The sequence below is a fragment of the Periplaneta americana genome, chromosome 2 (assembly GCF_040183065.1).
Source record: "Periplaneta americana isolate PAMFEO1 chromosome 2, P.americana_PAMFEO1_priV1, whole genome shotgun sequence".
Classification (NCBI taxonomy): Eukaryota; Metazoa; Arthropoda; class Insecta; order Blattodea; family Blattidae; genus Periplaneta; species Periplaneta americana.
This window is the reverse complement of record NC_091118.1, coordinates 78,255,542-78,268,724: the sequence shown is the minus strand read 5'-3', so window position 1 is coordinate 78,268,724 and position 13,183 is coordinate 78,255,542. Positions and strand designations below refer to the sequence as shown.

The 13,183-nt window shown below is 36.1% G+C and overlaps 1 protein-coding gene across 2 annotated transcripts in view; it reads right to left on the bottom strand.

Annotated features, from left to right (window-relative positions):
* Invadolysin (leishmanolysin-like peptidase, invadolysin) overlaps positions 1–13,183 on the bottom strand; it is a 690,653-nt gene that overhangs the window by 84,451 nt on the left and 593,019 nt on the right. For both annotated transcript variants that reach the window (XM_069818006.1, XM_069818007.1), the window contains exon 4: positions 10,904–10,986. In XM_069818006.1, the coding sequence (XP_069674107.1) occupies positions 10,904–10,986 (83 nt within the window). The remainder of the gene's footprint in view (positions 1–10,903; positions 10,987–13,183) is intronic.

Sequence of the window (13,183 nt, the reverse complement as noted above, 5' to 3'; positions counted from 1 at the left end):
CTGTAATCATAATCAGTGCTTGTTCGCAATAACGGATTAACGTGGAGACCCACTATGTGCAGTAATTGTCTACTACTCGCGTAATGCATATGATTTCATGTTAAAGTTGCAATTACCTGCACAAAAGAGAAATACAAAGTAGAAAGAAATAATAAAATAATGAAGAAATTAATTAAATCTACAAAACTATGCAAGAGTTAAAATATTAATAGTTGTCATAATTAGAAATCATATTAGATAATTCCAAAACTTACTAAATGTTGGTAGCAGGAAGGCATTTGAAACTAACACCTTTAACATATTCAAATTTAGAAATTAAGCCATTGTCATGTTTTGTCATAAGTTCCCCCAAAAAATCCTCTTTATCAATCATTTTTCTCTCTCCCTTCCCCATGCGAGTGCGATATTTCACGTAATATCTTGAAACGCCTTGACTATAGTACAAATATTTTGCGATGTGGGGAATAAAATATACTGTTCAGTTTTGAGTGGAATGATTCGACACTGTTTGTTGTTCTATAACCTATGATGAAGAAGTGTATTCAGCCCAAATTGTGGGAGGGAAAGCAGAATCTTCAGTAATGTAATTGTCAAGGGGAAAATCACAGGAGTCAACAGTACGTTTGTCGTACGGGGAAAGCAACAGCATTATTTCATCGTAAAGAAATCATCTACATCTTCGGTTTCAGACGAGAAAGACCGAAAATAAACCTAAAAAAATTGCCCGTTTCGATATTCACCACTCAAGTGCAATTGTTGTATTTTCCGATACCAGCTTTGGACTAAATGGAACAGACAACCCTTAAGTTTGAATAATTTCAAGGGAAAAATTGTTCCGGGGCCGTATATCGATCCCGGGACTCTTCGCTTAGCGCAAGAATGCTCTACCGACTGAGCAACCCCAGGAACTATACATGACACCGTTACAATTCTTCCCTTTATATCCATACAACTCAAATGGGCTGATAAGACGCCAGAAAACCAACTCTGAGTGCACACAATTGAATTGGTCATTGCTAGAAGGCCCTTTGTCCAAAAATGTTAGTTCTGAATAAATCGAAAAAAACTGTTTTTAAGAAATACTAATCTTCGTAGAGCAATGTGGTGACTGTCCATCATAAAGATATATTTGTGCTTTCTGGAAGCACAATTTTTATTTTGTTGTCATATGTACTTTGTATAATATTATTAATTAAAAATTCAAATTTAAGGGCCTTTTAGCAGTGAACTTAAAATAATTTCACATTTGGTTAAAAATGGAGTACTGTAATAAAATACAGGATTGTAAATTAAATAAACTACCATTATTTCAAGTTAAAAGTATATTTCTCTTCTTAAAATATATTTTAATTACGTATTACAAAGTTTTAGGCCCTTGTTTTAAATCTAACTTGACGATTTCATTCTGTATTTTCTCTATGTTCTGCTAGTGGAGAATTTATAACTTTCTCATGGGGAATGGGGAATGTAGCATAGAATTTTCTTGATATCCTGCATTTTGTCTGGGTTGACTGCAATCAATTCATCATAAGTAGGACGTTGGGGAAGGACTATGTTTTCAATTCCAGGTAGACAAAGAGCAAAGGTATGCCTAATACAACCATCAATGAACTTGGATGTTGAAACAATATGAGGAAGAGTGGCATAGGCTAATAACTCGCAGGGGCGAATGACAACTTCGAACACCGAGGTACCTTTCTACCATAAGATTCTACAAAAACCTCTTTTGTAAAACATGGGCCACCAGTTAATGAGTGACTTTATTTTTGTGCATGCGTAAACATTTTATATAGCCTATAAAGATTTTTGTGGCCCTTAGGAAATAACATTTTTATGCAATATTCATTTACGTCAGTGATTCAGTGTAAATATTCTGAACTTACCTACAATCCTCAGCAGTTCGTCTTTCAGCCACCAATTCTCCAGAGTAAGTCACATGTTCAGTGCCTTTAACTTTGAATATATTTCGTTTCCAACTGCAAGTATAACTACATCTCTTTTTGCTTTTCAAACTCTCAGTCTCCATTTTAATTAGCCGAAATTGCGTATAATATAATAATTTGTATTAAAACACAAATAAAGATCAGAGCAGAATAAACAGACCGCTTCAAACATGAAGATAGCTGATAGTATAGTAAGTATAAAGGTTTGTCATCAGATGGAAACACCGCTAAATGACAAGTTCACAGCTAGAAGGCCCTCTATCCTGGAGTAAGGGCATTTTAGCAAGACACGAAAAATGAAATGCTCAACTGTGCGTGTGTATGAAGGCTTGAGGAAAGTCCTTTTAGCACAGATTGTGTATTTATGTGTAAGGATGTTGAATCTGTAGTTAACTCATTTTTGCAAAAATACGGAGAAAGGGCCTTTTAGCAATGACCAATTCAATTCTGTGTGAATTAAATTGTGGTGTCTGTTAACGTACCTACAGTAACGAATATAATATGGAAATCTGGCTTTCAGGTAGAAGCTCCCTGTGTAGCAGGCTTGAATAATTTCAAGGGAAAAATTGTTCCGGGGCCCGGTATCGATCCCGAGACCGTTCGCTTACCGCACGAATGCTCTATCAATTGAGCTACCCCAGAAACTATACACGACACAGTCACAATTCTTCCCTTTATATCCACACAATTCAAATGGGCTGACAAGACGCCAGAAACCTAACTTTGAGTGCACACAATTCTATGTGACTTAAATTGTGGCTTTCTGTTAACGTACCTACAGTAACGAATATACTATGCAAACCTGGCTTTCAGGTAGAAGCTCCGTGTTAAGCAGGCTTGAATAATTTCAAGGGAAAAATTGTTTCGGGGCCGGGTATCGATCACGGGACCTCTGGTTGAACGTACCAGCGCTCTAGCAACTGCGCTAACCAGGATCTTCACCCGACACCGTTTCAATTTTTCCCTTTATATCCACACAATTCGAGTGGGCTGACAAGAAGCCAGAGACCCACATCGAGTGAACACAAACTCTGTGTGACTCTATATCGACACAACTCCAGTGGGCTGACAAGACGCCAGAGACCCGGTTTTTAACGAATTCGGTTATTTTAGTTCATATGCTTCATTTCTATGTATTGTTGGATGCCTATGGAGTAGCTTGTTATCCCTTGCACGACACTAATCGTAGCTATGCTATCATACTGTAGTTCAACGAAAGCTGTAATATACATAACAATAGATTATGATGTCGGTCTGACAATATTCCACATCGAGTACACACAAACTCTGTGTGAAAAATTGAGACGGTGTCGGGTGGAGTTCCTGGGTAGCTCAGTAGGTAGAGCGCTGGTACGTTCAACCAGAGGTCCCGGAATCGATACCCGGCCACGGAACAATTTTTCCCTTGAAATTATTCAAGTCTGCTTCACAGGGAGCTTTACCTGAAAAACTAGACTTGCATACCACGTAATAATTTATTATTAGTTATAATTAAAAGTTACATAATAATTAACATCTAAATTAATGGAGTAGAATAGCAAACTTCGCGTATAAATTAAGTGACTTATATTGTGATCATTATGGCAGCATCGCATCTTTCGCCACAAACATTACGCAAAGCTGTCAGATGCAAGGTTGCAACGGCCTGGGTATAGAAACGTGCATGTTATATTTTTCTAAACAAATATTTATTATGAGTATCCCTTTCATTTTATGTTAACAGGACCTTGAAGGTCAAGATACTAGAGAAGGTGAACGAAAGTGTCATCCTTCAACAGTGTTCGCAATTCAAATGACATTGAAGACTTTGGGTATGAATGTGGCTCCGTCAATTTTACGTTTCGAAACTTTAACGAGAATTGAAATTAATGAAATACGATGGTGATAAATGTGAGGGAAATAATCAATTAAACTTCTGAATTTTATTTGAGGGGGATGTAGAAGGCTTCTGAACTGAAAGTGAACATGTGTATTATACTCAAAGAAGATTACGTTGAAATATAAATAAGTACTTATCAAACTCTATTATAATATAATATAATATAATATAATATAATATAATATAATATAATATAATATACGACCTCCAGATATGGAGGTTTGCTGCGAATATACTGAATAAGCAGTCGTGGACAGCCGATGAGGAGTGGTCCTCCAGTTTGGGGGTTGGGCGAAGGGCTAACATCCCATCACCGTAAAAACATAGCTTGTTACGAATCCATAGGCCTGCAATAAGCCTCAGAATGGGACTGATTCTCTGGCACGACCACAGGATAGGGACCGATGGCGGGCTTATGTGAGGCCGGCAATAAACCTGCGGTTTCCTTAGAAGCCATTTGTAAGTAATAATACAATATTATAAATATATATTTTAAGTAGGTTATTTTACGACGCTTTCTCAACATCTTAGGTTATTTAGCGTCTGAATAATATGAAGGTGATAATGCCGGCGAAATGAGTCCGGGGTCCAGCACCGATAGTTACCCAGCATTTGCTCATATTGTGTTAAGGGAAAAACCCCGGAAAAACCTCAACCAGATAACTTGCCCCGACCGGGAATCGAACCCGGGCCATCTGGTTTCGCGGCTAGACGCGCTAGCCGTTACTCCACAGGTGTGGACTACAATACTACAATATAATATAATATAATATAATATTATATTATATAATATAATGTAATATAATATATGGCTTTTGTAAATATTAATGATCTGCCAGTTAACAACTAGTCCAAGGTTCGTTTATTCGTGGATGATTGTAACATATACAGGAAAATAAAAAGTTATGAAGATACTACTCCTCTTCAGAATGACCTCATAGAATAAACGATTGGGCAAAGGCCTACAAAATGAAAATAAATTCTCTAGAGAGCAAAGCCGTCTGCTTTACAAGAAAAAGAAATAAAATAATCGCATCATATACGTTAGGGCAGACGTCTCCAAAAGCGTACTCGCGAGTAAGCCCCTGAACGGAACCGAAGCCAGTACGTAATGAGCGCGCTCCGCCTCACCCATCTCCACCTGTACTGTACTCAATGTTTATGCGTAAACGAAGAGCAGTGGCGGACTGCCATTATCATTGTGTTGGTCGGCGTGTTCCACCTTTTCACAATGTCTTCTAATCATGGACATAGTACATTCAATGATGAATAGGAAGAGAATTTTTTACTTAGTGGGAAGAATGTGAAATGCTTAATTTGTTCTTAAGGGTGTGTTAAAATTCAACATGCGACGACAATATTCGACTCTTCACAAAGAATATCATACAATTACAGGCATGTTGGACATGTGAAAATAATTTATTTTTGGGCTATCTGTATGACTGTTGGTTATACATAATAATCAGTATATTACAATACATTTAAACTCAGTTCAGCATGACAAACATATAGTTTTTCGTTTAATTTTAGGTGATATGCGTAGGCCTATAAATATTTTGATAAATATAAAACAAGAAAATACAAACACAAATCACACACGTGTCCTCAGTCTTAAACAAAAAAGCTTTTGATAGCTATGTTTTAGCTTGGAATATTGGAAAATCAATGAAGCCCTTTACATAAGCATTATTTGTAAAGTCGTGCATACAGAACGTTACTAAAATACTGTGTCCAGAACAAAGTCAAAGTTTAAGAAAATTAAATTGTTTCCAATTATAGTTCAGAGAAGGAATTTCAGGACTGCAAATGTAATTGAATCTGAAGTCGAAACCACAATTAACCCTAATTTGAATAATTTCGAGGAAAAAATTGTTCCGGGACCGGGTATCGAACCCGGGACCTTTGGTTAAACGTACCAACGTTCTCCCAACTGAACTACCCGGTAACTCTACCAGACACCGATCCAATTAACCAGTTTGCAGGTTACTCACTTGCATTGGACGAAAGCATGATAGAAATGACAAAGCTCACCTAGCCATTTTCATCCGAGGAGTTAATGAACATTTTACTGTGTCTGAATGTCTTCTAGATGTAATTACAAAATACAACTGGAGAAGATCTTTTTCAGACCCTGAAAGGCACTATAGAACAGAAGAGGTTGAATTTGCAATGGCTTGTGTCAATAGCAACAGACGGGGCTCCAGCTTCATAGTATGTCAAAATAATATACAAACGTGTGATATTTCTTATTCTTTCGATGTTATTATTTGTAAATTTAAGCAGATCGTTGCCGCGATCCCCCACTGGTCGCTGCTATCTGTTGAGATACGAGTCTCTTCCCCTTTTCTAGCCTTACAGCATACTGTGTTCGGCGGGCAGCATCGAGAACTCGAATGACGATACGCTTTTTGGAGACCTCTGCGTTAGGGGGTGAAACCATTCCGGAAGTTAACAAATGTAAATACCCAGGAATAACTTTTAGCAGCGATCTCGGCTGGGGGGAACACGTTACTGACACAGCGGGAAAAGCATGAAGAGCGTTAGTGCAGCTTATGATTAGGTTTTCTCCGGAGCGGTTGTTTGTGCGCTTTCAATCGTAGACCTCCGGTTACCTCCGATTGATGCCGCGCAGGTTGTATATGTGCTGTGGCGCAGACATACGTTTTCCGCTGAGCAGTCCTTTAATCGGATCAGGTAGTGATTCGAGTCCGCTGACGTCCGCGTATCTTTTTAAATAAATGTGTAATTTTTTGTTGCTTACTTTCTCTTTTTTATTTACCTCTCTCTTTCTCTCTCTTTCTTTCTTCGGCTCTTCTTTTTTTCTTGTTTTGCTTGAAGTAATATGTTAGCTAACATATTCTTTTTCTAGTTTTGAAATTCATAGTATATGTGGAAAGGCGTATCAATTTTATGTCATTGATCAAATTAATAACATTAAAATTAACTGAAAACTAACGCGAAGTAAAGCTTTTCAGTAACTAATGTAAACATTTATAATTTTCCTGGAAACTCTCGTTTATTCACAAACAGTTTTTGTCAATTATTATTCTAATCGGTTTAGTTTAACGTAAAATATATTAAGGGAGTTTCAGGATGGAACAAAAGAAACGTGTGGTATCAATGTGTTAAAGTTTACTGTCCAAAATAATTTATTCAGATTCTTCACCAGACAGGATTGTGATCATTGTGTTGAAAGGTGTCGGTATTTGAACTGTCTCTTCTAAAATGCGTCACTCTTCCTCTGTAATAAAAATACAAGTGGATATCAACTTAAGGATAATTGTAATTATATTATTACCACACGTTTCTTTAGTTTCAGAATGAAACTCAATATTTTAATCTAATAACTCAAGTTGCCTTTTAAATATTCCATATAAGTTATGTATGACGTTTATTGCCTCGAAAGTTACGTTTTATAGAAATGTCAAGACTTTTTTTCTAGACGTGGACCTTTGGAACAATAGCATTAAAGCAGTTTAAAAAATCGTATCAAATGTTTTGCGTAATTTTAAAACTACGAAAACGATGATATCACTAATTAACCGTCAATGTGTATCTGAATGGTAATAATTTATTTTTGACAGCAAGTACGAGTACCACAACCGCGGCTCTTAATGTTAGCCTAAACACTTACATACCTATATTTAAAAATTTAGACCTACTCAGGGAATTTATCTAACCTGGCCCACGCCATAGAGATTTCCAAATACGGACCTGTTTAGCGTCCTAGGAGCGTTTGGCTTTTCTGACAACACAATCACCAACTCATATTTCAAGTAAGCGGCTCATCACTGAAGTTTAGAGTTTCATCTCGTAAGAATATGCTGGATTAATCGTAGAGGGCCCTTTTTTGCTGAAATTCTTCTGCTTTTCAGTTTTTCATTCGCAATGTTACTCTGTCTGCACACAAAACCACGAAATTATTTATTAGAACTTTAATATATAAATCAAAGTAAACACGCTTTTTAAAAGAGTTCAAAAGTGTTTTGAACAGTTAAATTTACTTACTTACTTTCTTCAAGTTCGCGATTGCGCGATCGCTTCAAATGGTCTAACAAATTCGAAGTACCACCACCCTTAGAGTAAATTCGCCCATAAAGTTCGCAGCGTGCGACTCTATTACTATCTTCAACTAAATTAAAAATTTCCATGCGACGGATATACGATTTGGTGCCATTTTATTCCACTCACAACTACCCTCAGTCCGTACGCGCTGGTCGTCCTTGAGCTCTACGTCCTCCAACTTCGCTTCGCTCCGAACCACCGCATCCCTCCGTATGTTCCCTGTTCCACTTACGATAGTACCGGAGATCACCGGTGGAGAGCTTTATTCCTAATCTCCGATTCCTCCGCGGTAGTAGTCATTCCGATGAGCAGCACTAAAGAGCGTTACACTTTGTGATGAGGGTACTAAGAAAAAGCTCTGATAAATCCAAAGAGATTGCATATAAGTCATTAGTTCGTCCAGGAATATGGTGATGCATGTTGGGATTCTTACAGATTAGAACATATTAAGACTTGAAAAAAAGATTTAAAAAAACAGCCTCTCAAGTGTTGTAATAATTCAACATTAAAATGGGACACACTCACGGACAGGAGAACGCGAATTCGATTATGCCAATATTCAAAACATACAGAGGTGAGCCTTCCGGAGAGAAATAAAAAATAGGTTGCAGCCGCCAAATAACTCTTCAAGGAACGACTACTCACATGAATTAATGGAAAGAAGACAGAGGACGGACACTGGAAAGTTTTCTTTTTTCAATCGTACTATCAGGAACTGGAATGTCTTACCTGCAGACTTACTAAAGGCTTTACCAATAACCAAAAATGTATTAAAATAGGCTTAAGGGCTTTACTAATAAACGGTAGTACATTATGGCCACTATTTAAAGGGTGTAATTGATGTTCTATTATTTGAAGTGTTATATCAGTGAAGAAGTGTGTTGTGTCAGTGAAGTTTTATAGTTTATAGTGGTAGTGCAAAGTATTTGAATAGTGAAATGTTTTTGAAGTGTTGTGAAATCAGGATAGTGTCAGTGAAATGTGTCGTAGTTCCAGTGGAGTGCTGAAAGGTACTTGGCATGTATGAACTTACTTATATACTCATGGGTTTAAGTTCGTACTTAGGGTTAAGATCCAAATTAGATTCACTTTAAATGTTATTTTAAGTGATCGTGCTTCATTTAATTTAGGATGCTCCTTGTTAATATTATTATTATTAGTATTATTATTAATTTATTATTAATTGTGTTTATTATTGTGTTTATTATTAATTGTCATTGTTCTACGAATCTAGTAGAAGTAATATATCATCCTTAACATCAGTAATGAACGCACTCATCAGCCATCTTTCCACATGGTTTTTCGTGAGTTTCTCTGAATTGCCAGCATCAACCACAAGATTAAACTGAGTTTTACTTTTAATGGTTTGTTTAACTTTGGACCCAAACTCTCCTTTCGGTTCTTGGAAATATAGGTAAAATCGAGTTCCTAAGATGCCAGCCGATGAAATATGGACCTGTATAATGTAGGAATGCGTCATAGAAGACAATGATTTGCACACCAGCTTGGATGTGCTTTTCACCTGTCTGTCAGATATCATCTCGTATTCAAATCGAGACTGGTCGTTGTTGAATACACAGTCAGCATTGTATGGGGTTTCTGAAATAATTTTATTTAGCCTATATCTGTCACAAAATGTTTTGTTGTTTCAATTAGGCCTAGTTTAGACTCATGTTGGACATCTTTTCTAGAAGCGAATTGTGTTATTTATTTATTTTTTTTTTTTTGGAGATTATCCTGTTTTGTTTCTTAAAACGACGCAGAAACTTTTCAGATGCAAGTACCCGATAATTGTGTATTTTTGCTGATAATATAGCCCAGTTTTTTTTAAATTAAAATAGTGAACAGTCAGGTTCTGTTGGCTGAACATCTTCAACCCCTGTTGCTCCAAGATATTATGAATTTTTCCACCTCTTCAAGGGATAAATTTCGAATTTTTATATTCCCATTTCGTTCTATGTTCTGGTCACGAGACATAATCATATACTTTGTCTTTTCGGGATTTACTTCCAAACCTATCTCTTTACTTGCTTCAAGTAAAATTTCCGTGTTTTCCCTAATCGTTTGTGGATTTTCTCCTAACAAATTCACGTAATCCGCATAGACAAGCAACTGATGTAACCCATTCAATTTCAGACTTTCTCTTGTTATCCTGAACTTTCCTAATGACATATTCTAGAGCAAAGTGAAAAGTTAAAAAGTAAAGGTAATAAATAGTGCATCTTCTTCATTTAGTTCGCAGTGAATTGGAAAAGTATCTGACAAAAACTGGCCCATACAGACTCTGCTGCACGTTTCACTGAGATACATTTTAATTAATCGAACTAGTTTCTTGGAAATACCAAATTCAATAATAATAATAATAATAATAATAATAATAATAATAATAATAATAATAATAATAATAATGTTTTATTTATTCTGTCAGAGTTAAGACCGCAAGGCCTTCTCTTCCACTTAACCAGAGAATTAAAATGAAATATATTTCATCAGTACGTCTATTGAACGTTATTTTTATGTATTCTATTCTCCGAAACATTAGGCATGTGAATTAATTGATCACGTTTATATTTATGTTTTAAAAACAACAGTGTTGCCTTTATAACACCCGCAATTCATTTTTAACTTAAAAATTCCTTACAATGACAGCAGCAAAAACAAATGAAAGCAATCATAATAACAATTTAATGACACAAACATGCACGGTTGTGAGCACTACCTTCAGTGGCTGTGACAGAATAAAGAATAGAAAATTATTCAATACCGGTAAATACTCCACGTTTTCCGTCGTATTTCTCAATTTGGTAATATTTCGCAAGCAACGAACAATAGTACCATAAAATTGCAATTCTCAATCAAACCAGTGAGCTGTCATTTTTTTTTCTTTTGTGTTTGTGTTAAATGAAACGTATTATTGTAAAATTGAAACTTCCCTATTTCTACACATAAAAAAGGCATCAATAAATTTTCAAAACAATGGAAAATGCTGCCAAATAGCGGCGGATATGATAACTACCTGTTGAGTCGGATGACGTTGTTTGTCTTCCTGACCATGAGCGCCATCTCCCAGAAGTGGACGGCTTCGGGCAGCACCGTATTCTGAAAGCAGAGCAAGCACACTCAGCCTCCACACTACTGCCATCTATGATGCATATCCTTAACTACGTGACTGGTGTCTGAATGAAACTCTTAGGGAGACGAAAAATGTACTATTTTTGCGGGCCTCACTAATTTATTAAATACTGACTAACATTCATGCTTTCTAGAGAAATGTCACAATTCTGGTGATTTCATCTTAAAAGTCTGTTAATATCATATACAGAGTGATTCACGAGGATTTACCCGTTCTTTACGGAGCTCATTTCCGAAGACATTCTGAGCAAAAAAGTCATATAAACATGGGTCCTATTTTCAATATTTACAGAATTACGTTTAGTTATTGGAACGCATTGCTGTGAACGCGTGATCTTGGTCAGCGTGCAGTCAGCAGCCAACGCGAGCTCTACGGAAATAAAAAAAGCCGTATGCAGTTACGTAGCGCGACGAGTGCCGTTCACAAGCGTGTAAACTCTCCAAGACTGTAAATTAGGATGCAAAATTGAACTGAAAATAGTTAAGTCGGTGGAAGTGGTGTGATTTTTAATAATTGTTGTGATAAGTGCGTAAGAATAATGCAATTTTCTAGTTAAAAATAGAAAAAGATGTCTGTACGAAGCAACTAAGGAGTTCACAGCACATTTTTAGCTTCATAATATTTGTCAATTAAAAAAATGATACTTCTGAATGGTTCATTCTCTATTTGCATTATTCTTTTACCTCGAAACTAAAGTAAAAAACGTATTTTACAAACAATTTTAAATTAGTGTAACTCTGAAAATATTGAGAATAGGAACTATGTTTAAATGACATTATTTGCTCAAAATTTCTTCAGAAATAAGCTCCGTAAAGGACGGTAAATCCTCGTGAATCACTCTGTAATTTAAGTTAGGTTTCTGATCGAAACGCTGCACAATGTGTTAAAACGCAAATCTAGCTGGACAAAATTAATAACTTCTCTGCATTCTAACAAATTATTATAAAATTTTGTACAGACCTTACAGGAAGTACATATTTTCTGTGTACAAAACTGATTACGTTTGTATGAAAGAAAATACCCTTGTACAGGGGATGCATTCACACAAAATTAACATCTCCTACATAACATATTTTTATGAAGCTTTGTACAGGAGTTACAGGTAGCATATATTTGTGTACAAAGTCTGATTACATCAGATATTACCTGTATTTCTTGTACAAAGATTCATAAAAAAATCTGTTATGTAGGAGAGAAGTTGCTAATTTCGCTCAAAAACAACCTCTATAAAGACCCCTATACAAATATATTTCCTCCTACAGTAATCAGAGTTTGTAGACAAAATATATGTGTTACGTGTAAGATCTGTATAAAATTTCATAACAATCCGTTAGAATGCAGAGAAGTTACTATTTTTGACCAGCTAGATTTGCTTTTTTACACACCTTTGTTAATATTAGATCAGAATTTATCCAATGTATTTTTAACCTGATGTTCAATGTCATGTCGATAATTATGAAGGCCTAAAACACTCACATAGTGATTAGAAACTTCCTCAGTCAGTGATTCTTTTCTGCTTTTAAACCAAACATGGAATAGTTACCGGTGCGTTACCGTGTGCTCCGCGACTGAAAACAATTAATTTACTGATAAATGCGCAAGAACACGTAAACTTTAAAGCAAGGTTTCAACATTCAAAATGTCTGTCTAAATGATGCTGGATTAAATGTCGAAAGATTTGTTGTAACCGGATATTACTGGTTATATTAGAACTCATATTAACTTGGGGAGCTACGATAGTTACGCAAACCAGCTATAACGGCTGGGGAGCTCATCGTACTAACCACACCTAACCACACGATACCTCCATTCTGTTGGATGATCGTCCACCTCTGCTTCGGCATGTGGCCGTGAGGCCAGCAGCCGGCTGGTCAGTCTTGGCCCTTCGTGGGCTGTAGCGCCACGGGTTATTATTATTAAATTAAATTATAGTTGTAGAATCTTAATATATTATATACGCATATTTTTTTAATTCTAATATTTAAATCCTATCGTAAGCAGAAAAAATACTTTAGAAACTTGAAATTAAAATTAGATTAGTAAGAACATATCTGCCTGAACAAATTCCACGTCTCACAACTTAAATCACTAACAATTAGCTCTTTTTCACCACACAGTAAATCTGTCTAAGACTGAACAGAAGCGAGAAGTGTTAGAAAGAAC